Genomic DNA, 19,439 nt, shown 5'->3' with positions numbered 1-19,439 from the left:
GTTTCTTTGATGATAGTCCCACATTTAAGTGACTTACATCTGGTGGCATGGGTGCACTCACAAGTTAGGACTTACGCTCTTCCACATGCAGAGCTGCATTACGTGTATCACATGCATACAGCAACCTGGTTCATCAGACACTTTTGTCTGTAAGAGATTTCCAAGGTCTGGCACTCAGCATTTACTCTCAGTAACAGCAAGATCCAATATACCTGAAAGGTTGAGGTCTGCTAGAACAACATTTGTCAGGAAGCCGTGCATATCAAAATGTATTCGACCATTCTTCACACTGTCTGTAATAATAGACTTCACAGAGCCCAGGGCCAGCATACAAGCTTCATGTATCTTCCACCTGCAAAAGAATTCAGATGCTTTTAGGTGTTTCCTCTATCATCACCTCAAGAAACAACTACAGATTTTGAAGTGGAACTGTGGTTTTTTTGGTCTAAGCTATGATAATGATTTTCTTCATCCCAAAGCAGAAGAGAGATTCAGAGCAGCCCTGTGGAGAAGGACCTGAGGGTGTTGGTTGATGAGAAAATGAACATGAGCTGGCTTCACTGTGCGCTTGCAGAAAGCCAACTGCATCCTGGGCTGCATCAAAACAAGCGTGACCAGCAGGTCATGGAGGTGATCCTGCCCCTCTACTCTGCTCTGCTGAGACCTCACTTGGAGCATTGTGTGCAGTTCTGGTGTCCTCAACACAAAAAGGACATGGAACTGTTGGGACAAGTCCAGAGGAGGCCACGAGGATGCTCAGGGGCTGAAGCACCTCCTGTATGGAGACAGACTGAGGAAGTTGGGGCTGTTCAGCCTGGAGAAGAGAAGCTGTGTGGAGACCTCAGAGCAGCTTCCAGTATCTGAAGGGGGGCTATAGGGATGCTGAGGATGGACTCTTCATTAGGGACTGTAGTGATAGGACAAGGGGTGATGGGTTCAAACTGAAACAGGGGAAGTTTAGATTGGATCTAAGGAAGAAGTTCTTTACTGTGAGGGTGGTGAGGCACTGAAACGGGATGCCCAGGGAAGTTGTGAATGCTCCATCCAAGGTGGTGTTAAAGGCCAGGCTGGACAGAGCCTTGGGTGCCATGGTTTAGTGTGAGGTGCCCCTACCCCTGGCAGGGGGGTTGAAACTAGATATCTTCAGGTCCTTTCCAACTCAAACCATTCTATGATTCTATGAAAGCAGAGAACTTAAAAATCATGACACCCATCTCCTTACCAGTGCTCAGCACCACTGTTTTTAGCCTGCTCAGCTTCTTGTAAATGCCTTGTAGCTGCTGCAGCCAAGGCAGATGCACTCTCATTCTGGAAATCAGCAGCCACAGCCTGCACAGAAGGAAATGATAGCACTTATCTGTATAGACTTTTAACAGTTGGCCTTTTCTCCAAATCCCCTTCCTGAAGCTAGGTGTGTTCTTTGTGATTATTTTGGTTCCATCTAAATGTGGAACACATTTCATACCAGCAACAGATCCTGTGCAGCGATCCTCACTGTATAGGAAAAAGTATCATCATCTTCATCCTCCACAAACTGCTGTGGATTTGCAGTCCAAACTTTGATCTAAACCAGAAAGAAGACAAAAAGGGTCAAGGAGGTGATGAAACACCAAGGTTAAAGAGAAGCTTTTCTGTTTCCAGTAACCTCAGGCTTGTAAAGTACTGCCAGAATTTTCCTCTGCCACAAGAAGTCATCATCTTCAAGTGATTTTTCTTATATTCTATCAGAGGAACCTTTGAAAAGGAGAGACTCTCTGTTTCTTCTTGGCTCATCTTGCTCTTAGCTCCTCATTTGAGACCAGAATTTGACAGAACTAATGACCGACCTGGAATCAGTGCTACACAGTTTTATTTCTAGCTAAGGAATGAGAGAAGCAGGTGAACATTAACAGAGTGCCTGGTTTTATGCACGTCTACCTAAACAAAAAGACAAAGGCCCTAACTCCTGGGCACAGCAAAGTGACTGAACTGCCTCTCAGAGCAGCTTACCCACACTGAAACTCTCCCCAGGACATGAGCTGCTTTAACCTTCTCATTTCACTTGCTTCCTACACAAGACAAACATGCTCACCTGCTCTTCCGTGATCTGCATGTAAAGGAGGATGTAATAAATCAGCTCTGGCAAAGCCTTCTTCACTGTGCTCTTAAATTTATTGTTTTCCAGCAAGGCATGGACAAATTCAAATATGCTGAACACCAGATTTTCAAATCCCAAGACTTCACCTGCACAAAGAAGTGAGGAAAAAAGAACATATCTGAGTGTGCCAACACAAAGGCAGAAGTGAAATAAACCCCATCACTGAATATGCTGATATACACAAAGATAGAAGTGGCTGCCAAATATAATGACAAACCACCAGCTAGTCTGATGTTTATTCTTACTCCTGGACTAGCAAGGACAGCAGCAGCCCCAGGAGGATGCCTGACCTCATCCCACCTCACCACACCCCCCTCATTAAAACTCAACCTTAAACCTGTTTGGGATTTTTTGTCCTATTACTTTTACCTCAAAATTGTTAAAAAACTCACTCCTTGAGTCATTACAAAACTTAAATTAGGCAGCTTCATTGAGCACAACCACAGGTAACTCGCAAGGAAGTGATGGTCATTGTTCTAACACTATAAATATACCCTTAAGCACAATCTCCTACAGTTTTTCAGTCACTACTTTGACAACAGGAAGGTTTAGGTAAGTCCACTAGTTCCAAAGAGAAGGTAGAAGTGCAGTTTAACAAGTTTTTACCATCAGAATCCACAGGGTCCTCCACCTCTTCTGTGTAATTTACTTCGGTTCTCACATAAGTGGGCAGAGTTAAGGAAATAGAACTGTTTTTACAGAACTGCATCTATTTAGGAATTAACCTCTTCCCATCCTAAAATTCCTGATAAGCAGGGAAGTTTGTCTTAAAAAGAGAAGCAAACCTTTGACTTTCCACAGTCCTGTGTTTCAGACCAGCCTCAGGACATCCTGGCTTTGCGCATTACCCAGGTTCAAAGGCTATCTGATCACTCTTTGTGCTTGACTTTAACTTAATCTTTGATTAACTTAAACCAAGTCCACCAAGGTAACCAAAACTGCATCTACGTGACAGCTTTGCAAGAACCACTCAGACCCCTCTTGCCAGCAGCCAGTGAGAGCCAGTGCAACACCCCACTGCTGCCACCCCATGTGCCCACATGCTACCTGATGTTGGCTCTGCTCCCTGCCAGGCCCCTCCACGAGCCTCCAACCCTGAGAAGTGGCAGGAAAACCAACCTGTGGGTACAGAGGAGGGAGGTTTCTTTGGGGATGGCAAATTGAAGGCCTGAGAAGTGCCAGAACACAAGGAGAGGAAGGACAAGACTGCTCTTTTGCAAACAAACCCCTATTTTGTCACTGCCAGCAGGGCTGCAGTGGGAGTCAGGACACCAAGAATTTAACCACCAGCTCTCTGTATTTTAACAGGGGTCTATAAAAACCCTAAAAAGCACCTGACCTTGAAACTGCACAGCTTCTACCTGCTCCAGCATCAAGGGCTCCTTTATGGTCTCCCTGCCCATTTTCACTACACACAAACCTACACCTGCCACGCAGCAGGATTCTGAAACACAAGACTGTGCAAAGCAGCTTTGATATAAAGAGGTCCAGATCTGTGCTCTCTAGAACAGTCATTCACATCAAATTAGAGAGGAAAAGCTCAGTCAACCCTTCCGCTGCTATCCCAGCAGTGTCAGATCCTGGTGTTTGTAGTAGAGTCAGGAAAAGCTCCAAGGCAGCTCAGGGTTCTGTAATTGTTGTCCTCTTATCAAGGGCTGAAAAAAGCAACTTTTGCATTACCACCACAGTACGGTTTGACGTGTCAGATCGCAAGGACTGGGAAAGTGCCCAACAGAACAGCTCTAACAGGCTGGATGTGAAGCAGTAACTTATAAAAATCAAAGAGCAAATCAAACCGAACATGAGCTGGCGTCAGTGTGTGCTTGCAGCCCAGAAAGCCAACTGCATCCTGGGCTGCATCAAAAGGAGTGGGACCAGCAGGTCATGGAGGTGATCCTGCCCCTCTGCTCTGCTCTCATGAGACCTCATTTGGAGCATTGTGTGCAGTTCTGGTGTCCTCAACACAAAAAGGACATGGAACTGTTGGAACAAGTCCAGAGGAGGCCACGAGGGTGCTCAGGAGCTGGAGCAGCTCCTGTATGGAGACAGGCTGAGAAAGTTGGGGCTGTTCAGCCTGGAGAAGAGAAGCTGCGTGGAGACCTCAGAGCAACTTCCAGTGTCTGAAGGGGGCCTGTAAGGATGCTGGGGAGGGACTCTTCATCAGGGACTGTAGTGATAGGACAAGGGGTAACGGGTTCAAACTGAAACAGGGGAAGTTTAGATTGGATCTAAGGAGGAAGTTCTCTACTGTGAGGGTGCTGAGGCACTGGAATGGGTTGCCCAGGGAGCTGTGAATGCTCCATCCCTGGCGGTGTTCAAGGCCAGGTTGGACAGAACCTTGGGTGCCATGGTTTAGTGTGAGGTGTCCCTGGCCATGGCAGGGGGGTCGGAACTGGATGATCTTAAGGTACTTTCCAACCCAAACTATTCTAATTCTAACTTCACCTTCAGCAGCAAGCGCCAGCAGCCACTGCTACTCCTGCAGCAGGGGACACTGGAGATTCATCGATTCATCTTTACCTGAAGTCCTTTCAACGAGATTAGAGACATTAAGAAGACAATTTCCACCAAAAGTACCAGGACCACTGCAGAGCTCGGCTGCAGTTCCACAGCCAGTGTAACACAGGCACTTGCATCATTCATCAGATGTGGTTTTTAAGCTAGAAGAAACGGAATGGAGCTTACTGAAGTAACAACTACCCAACACATCTACACCACAGATGCCTACATTCTGTCTGTCATGGCAGAGTACTCCATGTATCATGCTCTTCAGCTCTGTTCAGGTCATTACTGTGTATGAAACAGTTTGTCTTGTTCTGTTCTAGTTAAAACCATTCCCCACAAAGGATATAAGGCAGCACTTTCTGTGAGGGTATTCCAGACAATGGGCAGGATCTGCTGCATGGATGAAATCATGTGCTTCGGATAGTTTTTCACAAGTGCTGTCACGGCCTGGAACAAAAAGGAAGAGCGATCAGAAGCAGGACTGGGGAAAACCCTCAACAAACATTTAAATCACAGGCTGCTGCTTCCTTAACAGTCAAAATAAAGCCAGTGTCTTCCTGCCACCAAGGTCTCCTGCTCTCCCTCCTGACCAGGCAGTCCCCTCTCTCGCACAAACAGACCCCTCACCTTATCTGCTCTTGTGCAGGGAGGCAAAGGAATAACACAGGATGTACAAGTCTGGAGTTGCAGCCTGTTCAAATCAAGGTAACACATTGGAAAGCATCCCTCTCATGTTGGTGTTCTGCCTGTTCCTGTCCCAGGAATCCCAGTGCGCAGCCAATGGAGAGATAAAAGGAAACCCACAAGTGATGCTCTCTCGACAGAACTTGCCAGCATCCTGCCCCAAGCTCCCCTCCACGTGGTGCTGCACAGTGAGAAATCAGCTCCTGCTGTACCCAGGGTCTGATACCCGCACCCCTCACTGAGCAGGCACAGGATGCCACAACCAGGGTACCGCAGCCTTTAGCAGGACCAAGAAAACAAGTTCCACAACACAGAACTCAGTAGGTGCTAATTTGAATAATACAATAGCATCCTCCCAGCAGTTATTTTCGTGCCTCCAGTGCAAAGCTGGTCATTATGAAAAACGTCTGATGCTTGTCTTCAATAACCCTTCCTTATCGTTTCCTTTCAGAGAGCTGGGCACTGTGATCCAGGTCTTGCTCACCCCAGCACACAGGCGAGTACATGAAAGACGTGGATTTGATTCTGCAGCTCATGGTTTTGAGTTCTTCTTTTCTTGCCCATGTTGGACCCTGCAACTCCAGTGCTTTCAGCTGTTGAAGGGATCTCCATACTCTAACCTCCAAACTTCTTTCTCCGGAAAACAAGGAGAATACAAAGACTTCCCAACTCTCTTTTGCAAAGATCATTTAGCATTAAAGAGCAGGCAAGGTCTAGAAAAGCACCTGCACACACCAAGCTTCTAAAACTACATTGCTGCAGAATTCCACATCATATTTAGAAATGACAGATACTTAACTACTGAGCATGATGTCTGAACAACATGCATCCAAGATGTCTTTAGATCCGCAAATGACAAGATAGATTGTTCTATGGATCGATTCCTATGGGTCATTTCATGGACAAATCCCTATGGATCTCATCATAGGTATCTTCAGTACAGGCAGAACAATTTATTTCAATGTTGTATAGCACTGGGATCCAAAATATTTCAACTCTCCATAACACGAGCAGTACCAGCAGAGCTGACACACACCCAAGTGTCCCTGCTTTCCAGCACAGCTGACAGGACGTTGGTATTCAATTCTTTATTTCATCTGCCATAAGTTACTTACCTTCAAGACTTCCATCTTAAACCCGCTGTCTGATGTAGGTCCATCAGGCATCTGCAGGGCCTGAACAAAGGCCTCTGTGAACTGCTGCACCACTGGAAAAATGAGGACTTTGGCCGCACCCTGGTGATAATCAATGCAAGCACAGGTGAATTCAACACAACTCCCCCCCAGCTGACAATAAAGCACCACAAGCAACAGAAATCACGCTTTTCTGCTCCAAACCCAAAGAGGCAACTGCAGAACACTGCAAAGTCACTTGTTTCAGGCATCACTCTGGCTCTCTCCTGCTGGGAAGGAAGCTCCACTGAATCCCACCCTTCCAAACCACACAGCACAGCCTGCTGCAAAACACACCCCTACTTCAGGCTCTAACTAGAGATCCAGACAGTCCCGTCCGGAGAGCCTCACAGTGCACATCCGCCTGAAGAGACACTTTAATCTGATGAGATGGATCATGCCCTGCACCTACCACCCACCCCGACCCCCAGGCTATGAAAGAAGTGGGGTGACTGCACCACACATGAGCAATGACACTGAACCCTGAGGCTGGCATTTACCTCCCTCCTGAGCTACCTTCTCCCAAACCAAACAAGCTCTTTGCAAGTATCAGCACCGGGCCTGAAAATCACCACGATGATTCCTCCCAGGAAAAATGCAGCAAGTACTTTTCCAGATGTCAAAGCACTCTGGAAACAGTGCTTGGCACAGCAAGTAAGTGGCCAAAAAGAGTTTTATGGAGACCATTGCTCCTAACTCCATAGCTAAGGAGCGCAGTTGTCTGCTTAAAGACTGCATGAGTAACCTTGTCAGTGCAGTACAGATAGGGTGTAATCATCACAACTTCCCAGAAGTATGCACGGAATTGCTCCATGTGCAAATAGGGCTGAAACAGCACATAGAGCCACTGGGCAACAAGCAGCCACCTTATTGAGTCACCCTTTCCTATCCTCACCACCCCAGAAGCTCAAAAGAACAATTTAGTTCCTGGGGAGTGCTGGGAAACCCACTGGTCAAAGGCCATATAAAATGCAGATGGGCTCAGAGCCAGGCAGGAGACTTGCCTGTAAACTGCACAACTCCTCCTCTAAAACGTTCCCTTTGGTTTCCAGCATCCCTTTAGGAACAAAAGGGTAACGTGGATGGTAAAGAACTCATGGAGCTCCAGGAGCCTGTAACTAACACCTCAGTCAAGGGCCACAAAACTGCCCATCATAACCCACATGGCCAAGGCCTGGCAGTGTATGAAGACACGTGGTTCACCTGGAGATGGAAGCTATGACAGGGATTTCCAACAAAGCGATTATACACTATCTCCTCCCCACACTGATTCCCCTTTGTCTGAGCTGCTACAAACACGTCTGTTGATATGTCACAAGTAACAATTATGGAAACCAAGTCACAGGATCCAGGCATGCAGGTAAAGGAGGGAGGCAGCCACTTTACATGTGTTAAATTACACCCTCTTCACCACAACTACAGCTGACAGGCTACAGAGTTCTCCAACACTTCATTTTCATCTTAACAGCTCTCTGGAACCTCGCTCGGTCTGCATTCAGTGCATGTTGTAAGTTAAACTCTTGCCTTTTCCAGTTCCTCCATGTTACAGATCATATGGGCACACGTGGTAAAGATCTCCACTGCACGCGACCTCGTGCGAATACCGTACACCTAGGAAACAGTTGAAATAACACATCAGGAACACGAGATGCTTTCATTTCCTTTATTTTTATTTTAATTGTGTTTATTTTTTGCTTTGATTCTCTGATTTTCTCATCGCTCCCAACAGTTCTGTTGAAGCATTCGCTGCCATCAACTACCACATCATCAAGGTAACTCTTTAAGTCTAACTCACGCTACAGTACAGCTTAGCCATTACATCTGGAGCTTCTCTGCTCCAAGCAACATCCCCATTAACGCCACTCAGTACCAGCTCCCTAGTGCAGATCATACCTCTGCCATTGTGAAGATTTTGTACATCTCTGGAAGAATAACAGGAGCAACAAGGGGCATCTGCGTGTCCGTCACTTCCCGTGTGAACTCTACAACGTGGAAAAAGAAGGAATGTTCTTGTAAGAAACAAATCTGTAGGCAACAGCATCAGCACCTTTGGGAGACGCTAAGCAATTTGGGAACATGCTGATCCATACTCAATTAGACCAGTGTCATCTGGCCTCCCCATGGCAACCCCTGAAGGCAAGCAGAGAAAGAGCACACTAAAAACTGCAGGTATCTGGAAAACAAGGTGTTGCAATCCAGTTTCCTTCTGAGCTATAACCTGCAGCACAGGACCTTGTTCCTTAGCTTTCGTGACCTGTACTGGGCATTCAATTCAGCAGGGCCCAGCACACCCAGGAGAAGCAGCAAATTCCAGTATCTTCCATTTGGAGTGCAAAGTGAGAGGATGTTAGCACAGGAAAAGACTAAACCACTTCCTACATCAGCCTTGCCAAAGCTCTCACATACACATACACATACCTGTAAGCACTCTCATGGCTCCATGCACTGCGTTCACGTCTCCACTAACCAGCATCTCCATCAAGAGACTGAAAAGCTCAGGCCAGGCCTCGGGCCAGTCCCAGTGGGCTATAGCTGAAACTGCATAAGCAACACTCGAGCGTACTTTGCTGATGGATTCTCTCAGCCCGTTGGGAAGGAGCTCCCTAATAGCAACTTTTGCCTGTGGAGAGGAACATTGTTCAACAAAGCAGATCCCCAGCCATAAAACAGTTCAATTAAAAACAAATATATCTATATGTGACTGTATCCTATATTGATTCAGCACTGGTTTCACAAAATGAACACTCAGGAGACAAAGAAACCTTGCACACTACAGCCCATAATTCTCCTCTGGGACAGTGCATGGTGTGTCTTAACGCAGCACTCCTCACACAGAGCACACAGTAAACAGCTCACAGCTGCACTTCCACAGGATGTAGATATCTGCATGGAAGACATCCAGAGTTAGCGAGATAAATCCCAGCTCCGGTCAGGGACTGTTTGCTTACTTTGGAAGATTTCAGTAAATGAGATTGAGTTCCCCTTAGAAGGGGCAGGAAATACACAGCTGCTTCTTCTGGGGTGTAATTCACAAGATCTGCTTCAAGCAATGATCTCTGATGGGATGAATCATACCCTCGATGGGAAAGATGCTCCAGTCAACAGGGCCAGAATCTGACCGTTTCAGCTGTGACACACGCCTACCGAATAGACTTCTAATGAAACTCAGCAGACCTTTAACCTGATACTTGCCATGGGAAAACAGCCTTTAAGTCCCAAGCTGAAAACCACGAGATTTAGCAAATCTCTGAAAAAGGGCTGCCAGAAGCAGTATTTGTACAACTTACAAAGCACTTTTCTTCCAGTCTTGCTCTTAGAGCAGCAGCAACATTATGGCTGAACCTTCCCTACAGAAATCAGCCCAAGCTTCTCAAGTTTGGTGTTGTTTTAAGCAACTGAAAACAGATTTTCAAAGTGGAAAACGTCAGAAAACCTTCACTGAAGCCATTAATCCTCAAAAGACACGAGGGCATTGGGACTTCTGAGACCACCTACAGAATTAATATCCTTGATGGATAACGTGTCCCAAAGGAGACAACATGAAACCAAACCTTACCCTTTCTGTGGTCTCTGGAGGTCTGAACTTCTCTGACTGAGAACACCAGTGAGTTTCCACATACTGCTTCAAAATGACAGATGCCAACTGGGGCAGGAGAGAGGGCAAGAATCAGTAACAGCCAAAGCAAGGTCACCCCTACCCCGTTCGCTCAGCCCCCATCCCTCTGTGCTGCTTTTACAGGGGCAACAGGGCTTGGCAAAATGAAAACTAACCTTTCTGACATGGAAAAAAGGTTGCATAATGCAAGATGAACGGATGTCCATCCACTGAGCAATGATGGCCTGTACAGCACGGACACACGGCAGGAGCTTTACTTCCTCACCTCCAAGAAGGCACAAGATATGGGCCCCATTGTAACTGAGGAAACACGGAACCTAAAGTTCCTTTTCCAGGAGGAAAACACCCGTAGGAAAAGCTGCCCCAAAGACAAGCCCCGCTTGTGCTTGCTGATGATGCCTTCCATCCACCTCATCAGCTGTGCCCAAGCACCAGGTTTAAGTCCACAAAGCCCTATTTTCAAACAAGGTAAGGGTGTAACACTTGATTTAGGGAAAGGAACAGCTCTAGAGGAGTGTAAAAGGAAACGAAGGAGCAGTCACAGATAGCTGCCTCCAACAGGACAGAGCACTTTGAAACCAAAGGGAAGTTCCATCCCAATTCCTTCTATGTTTCCAGGTATCCTCACCTGCCGGATGGCCAGAGCTCCCTGGGGATCCACAGTCAGCTCTGCTAAATGAACACCAAACTCTGCAAGGGAAGGAAAACAAGAAGTTGGTGTCAGAGCTTTTAGTCCCACACAGCAGAACTCATTGAGATTTCTGGAGAAAGGCATCATACCAATGGCATGACTCATACGTGGGACGGAGGAGACCATTCCAATGCTGAGCTACTCCAATGAATCAGGAGCATTCATTCCCCCCGTGTTCTCTGCACAAACTTCATTTATTTCCTCAGCATCTTATTTCTTTCTCTCATGGGCAAAAAAATAACTTCCAAGGCAGGTTAAGAACAAGTAAATTTACAACTTAACAACCCCCAAGAGGACAGAACGGAGCCTTATCAGTGACTCTGGTTTGAACAACCCAGGTTCATCCAGAGGGTGAGCTGAAAACATCATTTCAGCTGCCCCAAATGCCACCCTAAGACAGCTCAGAACACACCAAGCTCCCTGCTGAGCAGCCCCTGCCCAAGCCCACTGACACCAGGAATTGCCTCTACAATCATTCCAGCAAGAAACTGGTCCAGAAAATCAAGAGCTTCTTTCAGTTGCCAAGTAAGTCTATGACAAAAGGCAAAACCAAAATGCATGCACCAATTCTGTTGATGACTGAACACAGGAAATAAAACCCAGGCAGAGCAGCAGCTCTGGTCTGGTCAAACCATCTGCCTCCATCAGTTGGCTTAGAATTCATTCAAATTGTTCCAGGTAGCTGAGAACTGTACTGAACCCTCTCCTTAATTTTGCTGGTCTGCTTAAGAACTACATTTGTGGGGTTTTACTTCTAGGAACTGTAGGGCAGAAGGTACACACTGAGCACAACCTGGCTTCCAAGGACAGCAGATGCTGCCCACAGCATCCCCAGCAAGAATGTACTGAAACGCCTGCTCAAAAGCAGTTGTGCACATCCGAGTGCTTCACCAAGGTTGGTTATCTGTGCTCCTCCTCACATCCACTTCACTTGTAAGAGGCTTTTCTGGGTTGGAAGATAATTGCCTCCCACTTTTCCCATGGTCACACAGAACATGCCCAGTTCCTTCAATCCTTCTTCATAGATCATGCATTTAACAGTAAGAGGAGAGTAAGAGAAACCCCTCTTATCCTGGCTGCAGGAGCAGGAAGCCTCTTTCTCAGCTCTACTTAACATAATACCCCTCTTAACTGCAGCAGTAACTATTCCTCCAGCTGTCTGCAATGTTCCAGGCTCAAGGCCTTGCATCTCAGCTGCGTTTTTAAAAGGGACAAATGACCCAAGAAGCCACCATAAATGCAGCAAGCTCAGCACTGCAACTGACCTGCAATCTTCACATCTGTTTGGATACCCACGTTTGATTCCTTCCATTCTCACACATGGTACTTCCCACCTCATGTACAATATTCTGTTGCAATGATTTCAGGCCATCTCTCTGATTTTCCAACACTTTTAAGCCTGCTCTCCAAGCAGACTGCAGTGCTCTCGCTGCAAACCAGAGATGGGCTCACTCCTGCAGGGACCATGAGCTCTGGGTCTGAGAGGAACCCTGCTCAGTGCCCAGGGACAACGGTGCACCTTAAAAACATTACAGAACTGTTATCTTCTTAACTGCTAAATGTGGCAAATTCCTATCAGGAGTTCTATTCATGGCATTACTTGGACAGACCAGATAAAGGGGGAATGGAAACACCAATCCCCCCCTCACCAGGATCAAGTGGATGCTTGAGCTGTCAGCAGCCCCGCTCCACACCCCTGAGCCCTCACTGCCCCTTTGCCCGCCTGAACGTTGCTTTTCTTTATGTTCCATTAAAACCCAGAGACACCAAAGGTCACCAGGTAAACTTCCACCTTTCCAGGCACTGAGGACAATGCATTGCACATCCCAGAGCTGTCAAGGGGTGCCTATTCCCACACCTGCTCAGCACAGAGAAGATGCAGAAGCAGGCAAGAGATGGAGTCGCTGGGGATGTTTGGAAGTTGCTACAGGATGACATGGCAGGAAGAAACTGCCACCATGCCCTTACTGCAGAGCTGACATCCCATATTGTTTCAGAACAACCCTATCAATCAGACAGGAGACTCCTCTTGGACAGTTCAGCCGGTCCACTCCTGACTGTCCATTTCTACCCATCCCCTTGGACAAGCACTGACCAGATCCGTTATCAACCTGCTTCAGGGAGCTCGACTGCATCCTCTCAAAGACCTGAACCACCTCAAACTGGCTGAACCCCTCCTGACATCCAACAGCAATGAGCTCCACAGTTTGCACGCTGGGAGAAACAACCTGCTTCCTTCTGCTTGTTTCAGATTCATTTTCACCTGATTTTAGCTTGATGAGAAGGCACAAATAACCCTCACACCTCACTCACCACCTCTGGCGGTTACTATTTTAAAGCCTCCATCCCAAACTCTTTCCTAGGCAGAAAAGTGAATGTATTTGCTCCTCCTGAGAGCAGCAGCTTTTCCACCCCTCTGTGAAGGTCCCTGTGTGTGTTTTACTGCCCTGCTTCACCCCTCCAGAAAGCAGCAAGCCAGCTTCACTGCAGAAGCATGAAGAATTGATGTGGGGCTTTGTTCTCTGCTCCCTCCTTAACGGTCCATTTGGCTTTCAGAGCACGGCAGAGCAGTGAATGGGTGTTCTCAGGAAACTCTCCACCCTGACAATGGGATTCCTTCTCCCAGTGACAATAGTTAGGCCAGCCCCTTGCTTTTTAAGGTGTCTCCTCCTCCCGCAGCACTGCTTTGCTGACACAAACACCCCCCATCTGCACGCTCCACTGGCTCTGGTGAGATCCTTCTGTAGCTGTTGCCACCATTCTCCCTGGCCAGGCTCTGATTTGCTCTTTTCCACATCATTTATGGATGTGCTGAGCAATCAGGCTTCACACGTGGGACTTTTGATTCTCCCCCTGCAGAATGAAACAGAACCGGTCACTCTGTCCCTTGTCTTCATGCTTTTAACCAGTTAATCCAGGAGCTGTCTGCAGCTGTTTCCTTTCTTCACAGAGTTTCAGTAAGGGAACTTTCTAAGAGCTGTTTGGCAGTCCCAGGACTCTTGTCAGACACAGATCCACTCTGCCACAACCACCTCATTACTCTCCTTATCCCAACTCTTGTCATAACAACTGCAGGCAGAGCAGAAGCTGCCCTGACTCACCTGTAACAACCCCAACCTCAAGGTTTACCCTCTCCTCCCCTTACAGCCCTCACCAAAGCTGTCCCACTCATCTAAGTGACCTTAAGCACCAAGTTTACAGCCCAGTTTGCAGCAAGGTCATTTAACCTGTGAGTCCCTTTAAAACCCCTGGAGATCCATCCTGTAACCTGATGTGCTCCCTGCAGTGCGGCCAGTTCAGTGAAGCTCCTGGAAGGTACCTTGCACACTTCAGTCACCTCTGGCTATGAACACCTCTGAAACACGTTCTGCTTCTGCCCCATGTGAAAGCAGCCCAAGTTTTTATGTCTTTACCAAGTTCTTCCTCCATTTCTTTTGCTCTACCTCCATTTCTTTCTCTTAAAAGAGCCAACATTTGTGCTCTTTTCTACTGCTCTCACTTTTAGCATCTTCTTCACACTGCTTCACGACACATCTTGTGTTTCTCTAAAGTATTTCTGACACGCGTGATCTACACCTTCACCTCAGGGACAAGGTGTTGTCAAACACCGTATTCCTTTAGCTCCTTTTGGTTTCTGCAAGTTTCTCCATAGCAGGATATGGCTTATTCCTCCCGTGCTGCTTGACCAGAACAAGAGAGAAGGAATCACAGCAGCGCTAAATAATCCAGCTGAAAGAGACCACAGGCAGTCTCCATCCAGCCCTGTGAGCAAAGCAGCACCAGCAGCATCAAACCAGGCTGCTCAGGGCACTTTCTAAGCAGGTCTCGGAGATCCTCAAGGCTGGAAACAGCGCAGCTTCTACAACAATCTGCTCCAAAGCTTGGCTCTGCTGACAGGGAAAAATTCCTCCTTATATCCAGCCTGAACATCTTGTTCCAGTTTGTGCCTGGTTTCCTTCATCCTCTCCAACCCCCCAGTGTCCTGACAGCCTCCTCATAGCTACCAGAAGCTGCTGTCAGATCTACCCCCAAAACCCTCTTTGTCTCCGCACTGGAAAACCCCTCTCCTCCAGCAGCTCCTCAAGTGTCGAGGGCTGTAATGTTTCTGCCCTTTGCTGAACTCTCTCCCCTTCGTCGCTGCCTTTCCTGTACTGGGGGGGGGGTGGGAGCAAACCTGGACAAGTATTCCAGACGTGGTCAAACAAGCAGTGACCAGAGAGGGCTGATCATAGCCTCTGGTCCTGCTCACACAGCCCAGGATGCAGGTGGCCTCCAGGGCATGCTGCTGGCCCAGTCCAGCTCACTGGCCACCCGGATTTCCAGGCCACAAAGCTGCTCCCCACCCAGCCCAGTGGTGCCTGAGCCACATCCCTGTGCTGGGTTCTGCCATCCCAGGTGCCCAGTTTGGTATCTGTCCTTGCTGAATCTCAGGAGGTTCCTCTCAGTCCATCCTTGCAAGGCTCTCTAGATGCAGCCCTACCCTCAAGGACATCAACTGCCTGCCCTCCAGTCTGGTGTCACTTGGAAACTGCAGATAAAGGTATTCTGTAGCCTCCTCCAGGCCACGGGTACCAGATCTGTGTGCTTCTGGAACTGCAACCACAGAGCAGTGGTGGGTGACTTTAGGGTATCTGTTAACCAGTGGAAAACACAAGCATAGATTACTTCATTCCTCTTGCCCCCAGTGTTGCCCATCACATGTAATTCTGCTGCATCCCTGGGCTCTCAAAGGTACTTCAGGGACATCCATCAACTAAAGCCATCAACCAAGATCCTTTCCTGAAAACCTGTTACCCAAAGCATGGCACAACCTTGACTTCATCTCCTGTGGTAGGATTCAGGCTCTTTGGGATAAACACTTGCTGCTGAAGACACGCTGACTGCGGTGGCTTTGCAAGGCAAAGGCACTATGGGTCAAGGAACCTCACAGCACTTCCAGACTCTGCAATGCCAGGAATCACTCACTGAAAGCCCCAAGAGCTGCGGTGGCAACGCATATTTCCTCCTAATGCATCAAAGAAGACTTAACCTGAGAGTGTTACAAGCACATCCTAAGGGACCACATAAACCTTTTATCAAACCACGCTTCTCATTGCCCCCGTGGTGTTCCCAGAGTAAGGCAATCCCAACACTGCTCCTGACCCTCTCACACCCTTACACCTGCCTTTAACATCAACCTCCTTCAGGGTATTTCTGAGCTACAGTTAAGGAGCAGGAAAACTTTGAAGCAGTTCATGAAACACCTTCAGAATGGCTCTGTCAGACAAACATCAGGCGGAACTCGCAGGAGCATCCCTGAACAACCCATGGAGCTGCCACGGGCACAGCTCAGGGCCATGGGTGGCAGTGCTGCACCCTGCAGCACCCAGCTCCCATCACAACGACCACCACCAATCTTCCAGTGGTTCCTACAGATTCCAGCCCTTTGGGGTAGGTCACAGAATGAAGTGAAACAAAACGTTATCATCACTGGGGTTTTAAGTGGAGCTTCCACCCAGAAAAAAAGCAGCAAGAGCATGAATTAGCTTACTGCCACCAGAAAAAGGCTGTGTTGGTAATGGAATTAAAGACTACTTAAACTTGAGGTGCTTGCTCTTTCATAGAAACTTCTCACAGACTGGTTTGGGTTGGAAGGGACCTTAAAGCTCCTCCAGCTCCAACCCCTGCCACAGCAGGGACCCCTTCCATAGAGCAGCTTGCTCCAAGCCCCTGTGTCCAACCTGGCCTTGAACACTGCCAGGGATGGGGCAGCCACAGCTTCTCTGGGCACCCTGTGCCAGCGCCTCAGCACCCTCACAGGGAAGAGCTTCTGCCTAAGAGCTCCTCTCAGTCTCCCCTCTGGTTACAGCCGTTTCAAGCTCTGTCCTTTCTCGGCCCTAGGCGGGTCACCATCCCAGCCCTCCACAACAACGGAGCCCCAGCCTGGGCCTTCCACACAAGACGGGGGCACAGCCACGTCCTCACCACGCTGCGCAGCGATGCTGACCCGCAAGACACGGGCAGCACAAGGGGGTCACTGCGGGACAGGCCCTGCAGCGGGCAGGGTCCCCACGACCGCGCTGCGAGCGGCGCTGAGGACTCGGGCTCGCCTGGAAGGAGGCTCCTGGCGGGGTCCCACCGGCGGGGCTGCTGCAGCGCAGGCCCCGGTCGGGAGGGCCCCGCTCCCCCGCCTCCCCCCTGGCCCGACCGCTCCATCGGGAAGTTTTGGCCGAGCCCAACGCGCGGCCACGAGGCGCCAGCACCGGGAAAAAGAGGGGGGGGAACCCGGCGGCGGCCTCTCCCCACCCGGACACCGCCGCCCTGGCTCCGCTCGGCGCGGCCCTCACTCACCCTCCGTCACCTCCAGCACCTTCACCTGCTCCTCGGCGGCGGCGCGCACCGCCTGCACCGGGCACAGGATCCCCGTCAGCGTCTCTACCAGCGCCTCCTTCAGCCCCTGCGCCACCGGCCCCGGCCCCGCCGCGGCCCCCGCTCCTCCGCCGCCGCCTCCGCCTCCCGCCGCCGCCGCGCCCGCCATGGACCCCCCCCGGCCCCGCTCCGCTCCGCCGCCGCGCGCGCCAAACGTAGGGCACGCATGCGCGAGCGACGCCGAGAGCCCCGCCCCGACGAATGCGTCCCGCCCCCCCCGTCCGCGGGCCGCTCACAGCGCCCCCTGACGGCGCGGCGGTACCACCGGTGCGGGGACGGGAAAATGGCGGCGACCGGAGGGAGGGACGGGAGCGCTAAAGGCAAAGCCCTGCGCAAGGGCCCGGGCGATCCCAGACACGGGCTGCGTGGACAGCAGCGCCCCATGGCCTGGCTCTGGTGTGCGAGTGAGCCCTGAACCCCACCGTGAGCAGCAGGGCAGGGAGGGGATCCTGCCCCTCCAAGAGGAGGCCATGGGGATGCTGCGAGGGCTGGAGCAGCTCTGCTCTGGAGCCAGGCTGAGAGAGCTGGGCTGGGGCAGCCTGGAGAAGAGAAGGCTCCTGAAGGGGAGACCTGAGAGCAGCTCCAGTGCCTGAAGGGGCTGCAGGAAACCTGGAGAGGGGCTTGGGACAAGGGATGTAGGGACAGGCCAAGGGGAATGGCTTTAACCTGCCAGAGGGGAGACTGAGATGGGATCTTAAGAAGGATCCACGCTGCCCTATCCCTGGCAGTGTTCAAGGCCAGGTTTGACGGGGTTTGGAGCAACGCAAATGCCCCATCCCCGGATATCTTTGCTATGTTACTTCTTGTATAAAGGGAGTCTCCATCCCTTTTGTAGCCCCCTTTAGCTACCAACCAAACCCCAGCACCTCTTCATTCAGGACATAGCACTGTTTCTTTTCAACCATCTTTCAGCAACCCTTCCTCTCAGCACCCAGAATGCATCCCCGGGGTAAGGGCGTTTGTTACTGCACTGGGTATGGAGTCAGTGTCAGCCACCCCGCACCCCGTCCTCGGGTCAGGCTAACAACGGCCTTGCCAAGTCCCACAATGTACAAAAGACGACATTTTCAGTCTCATTTCCCCCTCTATGTGCCATTTAACATGCAAATGTGACTGCAGGGCTGTAAAAGGAGCATCCTCCCCCCCCCCCCCCCCCCCCATCTATTGTTTCTATACCCAAATTTCAACTGCATGTGAAGTTATTAGTGACTGAGGGGTCATCCCTCCACCATCACACCCTGTTCTGTACCTGGAACTCACTTTAATCCGAGAACAGGATTTCCTTCCTCCCTTCTCACTCCAAAAGCACAGAAGGTGCGGGGCAAGGGAAGCCCTGCATTAAAGTTTATACCAAGCCTTTGGCACTCTCATTTCTCCATTCCCCTTTTCTCTGCTGGTGGCTGCTCGCTGACCACTGATCACACGGAATCTGTAATCCCAGCCTCTGCCTGTGGAAAGGAAACCCTGCATGTGCATTATCTGTGTGCAAGCAGAGCAGGTGGATGGCAGATATGGGGGCACGAGCGTGAAGAAAACCTGCACCACTCCTGCTGCCTTCATCCAGCAAGCGCTGACCCAACTGCCTAAAAACCTCTTTCCCACCTCCAGGAGCAGCCTCCTGCAGAGATCCAGCCCATGCTGTGGATCCACACGGATCCCCAGCTGCTGCTGTGGATCACAGCAGTGACCACTTCCAACCTTCCTGCTGCACAACAGCCAGAGCACCGAGACCACCCTCCTGGAGAGGACAGGATGGCATCTCCCAGAGCTCCACAAGTTGAACCTCTGGCAGGCCAGGAGCCACCCCACTGCCACTGAGGCCCCTTGCAACACAGCAACAGCCAGGTCTCACGTTAGCAATTGCTCCCCAAAAGATTTGGGAGCAGCCCCACATGGGCTCCCTGTGGGCTTAAACAAACCACAGCTCCTCAACTCGTCCCCTCGGAGCAGTGCTGCTGCCATTGCCCTCACTGCCCCCCATTACCCATCAGGCCAAGGTCCCTCAACAGTCTTTGACACAATCACAACCAGTCCAGAAGTTGCCTTATTCCTCATGTTTTTAGCCTCAATGAAAGCAGAAGCAGCTGCAAGGGATCTGCCCTTGGGCCAGGCAGGGTGCTCTGTGGACCACACACACAAGCCTGGCAGAAGGAGCAGCCCCACACCTTTGCATCTTGCACAAGTTCCCCATTCCTGTCCCTGCCAAATCACAAATCCTTTGTATTC

General features: G+C 49.9%; 1 protein-coding gene across 1 annotated transcript in view; it reads right to left on the bottom strand.

Moving 5' to 3' along the window:
* IPO9 (importin 9) overlaps positions 1–17,322 on the bottom strand; it is a 28,890-nt gene extending 11,568 nt beyond the window's left edge. Inside the window, exons 1-13 of the mRNA XM_061442840.1 lie at positions 17,136–17,322; positions 10,743–10,804; positions 10,055–10,141; positions 8,917–9,118; positions 8,392–8,480; positions 8,023–8,109; positions 6,442–6,561; positions 4,980–5,089; positions 2,744–2,793; positions 2,072–2,223; positions 1,466–1,564; positions 1,223–1,329; positions 213–352 (exon numbers count right to left, since the gene is read on the bottom strand). Coding sequence (XP_061298824.1) covers positions 213–352; positions 1,223–1,329; positions 1,466–1,564; positions 2,072–2,223; positions 2,744–2,793; positions 4,980–5,089; positions 6,442–6,561; positions 8,023–8,109; positions 8,392–8,480; positions 8,917–9,118; positions 10,055–10,141; positions 10,743–10,804; positions 17,136–17,322 — 1,492 coding nt within the window. The remainder of the gene's footprint in view (positions 1–212; positions 353–1,222; positions 1,330–1,465; positions 1,565–2,071; positions 2,224–2,743; positions 2,794–4,979; positions 5,090–6,441; positions 6,562–8,022; positions 8,110–8,391; positions 8,481–8,916; positions 9,119–10,054; positions 10,142–10,742; positions 10,805–17,135) is intronic.
* Positions 17,323–19,439: the final 2,117 nt, after the last annotated feature.

This window comes from Pezoporus flaviventris, unplaced genomic scaffold (assembly GCF_033815535.1).
Source record: "Pezoporus flaviventris isolate CSIRO_AGI_PZ_B2104156 unplaced genomic scaffold, CSIRO_AGI_Pfla_v1 ptg000253l, whole genome shotgun sequence".
NCBI classification, from domain to species: domain Eukaryota; kingdom Metazoa; phylum Chordata; class Aves; order Psittaciformes; family Psittacidae; genus Pezoporus; species Pezoporus flaviventris.
Note: the sequence above shows the minus strand (reverse complement) of the source record. Positions and strands in the feature narration are given on the sequence as shown.